Raw genomic sequence first — 3,369 nt, 5'->3', positions numbered from 1 at the left:
CTCCTCATCTAAGTACAAGAGTCCTCTTGCAATCCCCACTACAATTTGTATTCTTAGATTCCTACTAGGTTTTGAGTCTCCAAAAAGCAAACTTGCCAAAGTGCCATTGCTCAAGAACTCATATACTAGCAATCGATGTAGTCCTTCGTCACAAAACCCAAGTAGTCGAACCAGATTCTTATGATGTGTTTGACCAATTACAATCACTTCAGTCTTAAAACTCTTTCTCGCTCTCTTGAAACAAACTATTTAACTTTTTGACTGCCACGAGGACATTAGAACTCATTTGCATTGCTCCTTTGTAAACAACGCCGAAAGCTCCTCTGCCCAATTCTTCCTTGAACCCATCTGTAGCTTCTACAAGTTCCTTGTAAGTAAAACACTGCAAATTCATCTCCACAACATTAAAATTTATTCTAGGTCTTTTGAGCTTCTTATTGTTAAGGAAGAAAGCACCTATACAAATTGCAACAATTAAAATAATGTTAAAAAACACAGAGCCACCGAGAGGCATTGACCACATGAAGATCAATTTGTCCTGATTCTTCTTTGCTTCTGGATTTGGTAAGCCACCATCAGGAAGTGTGATGGAATTGTTGTTTCTGATTTTTATAAAAGCCTTCCCGCCATTAAGGTTGCTGTCCATTTTCCCATTTGAGAGAGGCAGCTTCTTCCAACAGCTATCACCTAATCTGAAAATTGCAACAGCACACATACAAGCTTCCATGCAAGACGTTTTGCATTGATCTTCTATATAAGGCTTCAGAAACTCGTAGTCTGAGTTTGGCCAATCTGTATTTATTAGCACTTCAAAAGAATAAAGATCTTTTCCAGGACTTAGCTTGTCTTCTTCACAGCCTTGTATGAAGTCTGGTATGCCGCTGCCATACTGATCATTTGGATCAAGTAAGGAGTATCCGTTGGGACATGTACACATCGGCCTTCGATCTGGTTTGAGGGTACATATACTATTATAACCACAAGTGCCACTACCTGTGCGTACATTACTGGAAACACAAATATTATCTGGCAAATACCATATCACAGTCCAGCTTACATTGGCGTTGGAAGTCTTCGGGTGAGAATACTGGGTGAAAACTCCATTAAAGTTGAGAGTGGCTCTATAATTGGAATCAGCAGTTGAGCCTACCGTTGCCTGATTTAGAGGAAATGTTTGGCTGTTATTTTTCAAGATGTAAATGTAGCCTGACTCATTGAAGACCAGTTGTTTACCAGGACTTGATGCACTAGAATCACCAGCAGCATAATAAGCATCATTAGGATTATCAGTGGCCAAATTTATGGTATTGAGCAAAAGATTATCAATGAATCGTAGCTGGAACCTGCCTTTGGAAAAGTTGGTCTCCGATTGTGGAGAAGAAAGCACCCCTCCCCTTTCCAAAATTTGTGTAGGCAACAATGTATGAAGCTCTCCCATAACTTACTAAAGTTGCTATCTTCAAGCACAAAGTTGCCTGTATTGCTCATAACACCGTAGAGAGTACCAGAGGTATTTGTTGCCCATAACTCATCGCCTTGAGGGCCAGTAAGTACTAGCCCACGGTCAGTAATTAGCTCCACTTTTGATCCCCTCAGTGCAGGATTATCCGCATTAGCATACCAAACTATGGTTTTGTCTGGAATTTTAGCAAACCAAATGGAAAGCAGGAAGAGATCATTTTGACTGAGTGGGCTAAATCCAAAGGCAAAATCACCAGAAGGTGATAGCCATGAAGTGGTGTCGTCAGTTGCAATGAGAGATTCTCCAACGCTTACATAACCACTATTATTTTGAGCAACAACACAAATTGTTTGCACAATTAGTAAGAAAACAAAAGGAGGAGGATGAAAAAAAGCCATGATTAATGTGATATTGGACTCATGCATGCAACTACTAAATGGGCTTAACACGTTTAATAGCCTATGACAAGAGAAACTACTTTCTTAACTCAAGTACAAGTCTTCCTTTGATTTAGTCCAAGCTTGCGCTTGTCTTGAAGTAAAACTGATATTAAATTTTCATTTTATTGTGTTCACAAACACAGACTAAGATCCACACATATAGGACCCAACCGAGTTTTCCTACCTTTGTGTTTGACCTGGTCTCTCCCAAGTCTTCCCTAAGGCTGTGAAATTGTCCGTTCCTTCTCTGTAAGGACTGTATTTCCCCTGAGACAACCCTGTTGTCTGTAGGGCTAGTGGTTGCTTCCTTCAAGGGATTCGGGAAACAGTATAGTATTCTTTTCTCTTTGAACTTCTACGTTTCTTTCTCTCTTTCTATTATTCTCAAAACTTAGCATAGGAGTTATGGAAGACCTCTCAAAACAATGGACAAAGTTTTCACTGCTAGACAAAGAGGGAGACAAAATAACGTTGGGAAAAAACAGAGGATCAAATGAACATATCATTGCTGCAAAATTCTTAACCCGAAGAGCTTTGAATGTAGATGCTATTGGTAGAACTTTTAAACCATTATGGAGGGCGATAAATGGGTTCACAATAAAAAACATGGGCAACCACATTCTGTTGTTCGTCTTTGAAAATCTAGAAGATGTACACCGGGTCTTACTTAGTGAGCCATGGACATTTGACAAACACTTAGTGGTGGTTCAGAAGTATGAAAAAAACACTCCTTTACAAGACGTTAGTTTTAACAAAACCTCTATATGGGTGCAGGTCTTTGACATTCCAGTAAGATACATGACAAAGGAGGTGGCAGAGGATATTTGTAGTGCTGTTGGAGAGGTGTGCCTCTCGGAAACTCACCCAACGGAGGTTGGAGGCAGTTTTGTACGAGTTAGGGTCAGAGTAGATACGACTCAGCCATTATGCCGTGGAAGAGTGGTTGACTTCGAAGAGGGTGGCCGTGTTTGGGTTTCCTTTAAATATGAAAGGTTACCCATTATATGTTATTGGTGTGGGCATCTTGATCATGATGAGAGAGATTGTTTGGTGTGGATTGAAAGCAGGGGTACTCTTAAGCACCAGGATAAACAGTTTGGTCCTTTCATGCGTGCTTCTCTGAATGTCAACCCAAGGAAAACTGTTTTGCATGTGTCGGGCTTCTATGAAAACAGAGAGGGTCATCAAAACAGCCATGAGAAGCAAAAAGAAAGCTCTGGCAGTCATTCGGAGATGGCAACTTCACCGGAAAACACTCTTCCTCCTCTTTCCGGTGAAGAAGCAGGTATGGACACCTCGTCAGTGGCGGTGAATGCAATAAATGCGGAAGTACCTCTGGTTGTTTCGAGACAGCGAATTGATGTTGAAATGATGACTGACACTCTAGATAAAGCTGCTTCTTCCTCTCCACCAGCTAGTTTTCATCATCCCAATGGAAGGGACGTTAGCACAATGGAAGGCAGATCC

The 3,369-nt window shown here is 40.9% G+C and overlaps 1 protein-coding gene across 1 annotated transcript; it reads right to left on the bottom strand.

The window, feature by feature from the left end:
- Nucleotides 1-214: 214 nt before the first annotated feature.
- On the bottom strand, nt 215-1,860 carry LOC115989909 (G-type lectin S-receptor-like serine/threonine-protein kinase RLK1). The gene is made up of 2 exons (XM_031113782.1): nt 1,446-1,860; nt 215-1,347 (listed from the first exon to the last, which is right to left on the bottom strand). Exons 1-2 carry the CDS (start codon nt 1,858-1,860, stop codon nt 215-217), a joined length of 1,548 nt encoding a protein of 515 aa, XP_030969642.1.
- Between the last annotated feature and the right edge of the window lie 1,509 nt (nt 1,861-3,369).

The sequence above is a fragment of the Quercus lobata genome, chromosome 5, assembly GCF_001633185.2.
Source record: "Quercus lobata isolate SW786 chromosome 5, ValleyOak3.0 Primary Assembly, whole genome shotgun sequence".
NCBI lineage: Eukaryota > Viridiplantae > Streptophyta > Magnoliopsida > Fagales > Fagaceae > Quercus > Quercus lobata.
Note: the sequence above shows the minus strand (reverse complement) of the source record. Positions and strands in the feature narration are given on the sequence as shown.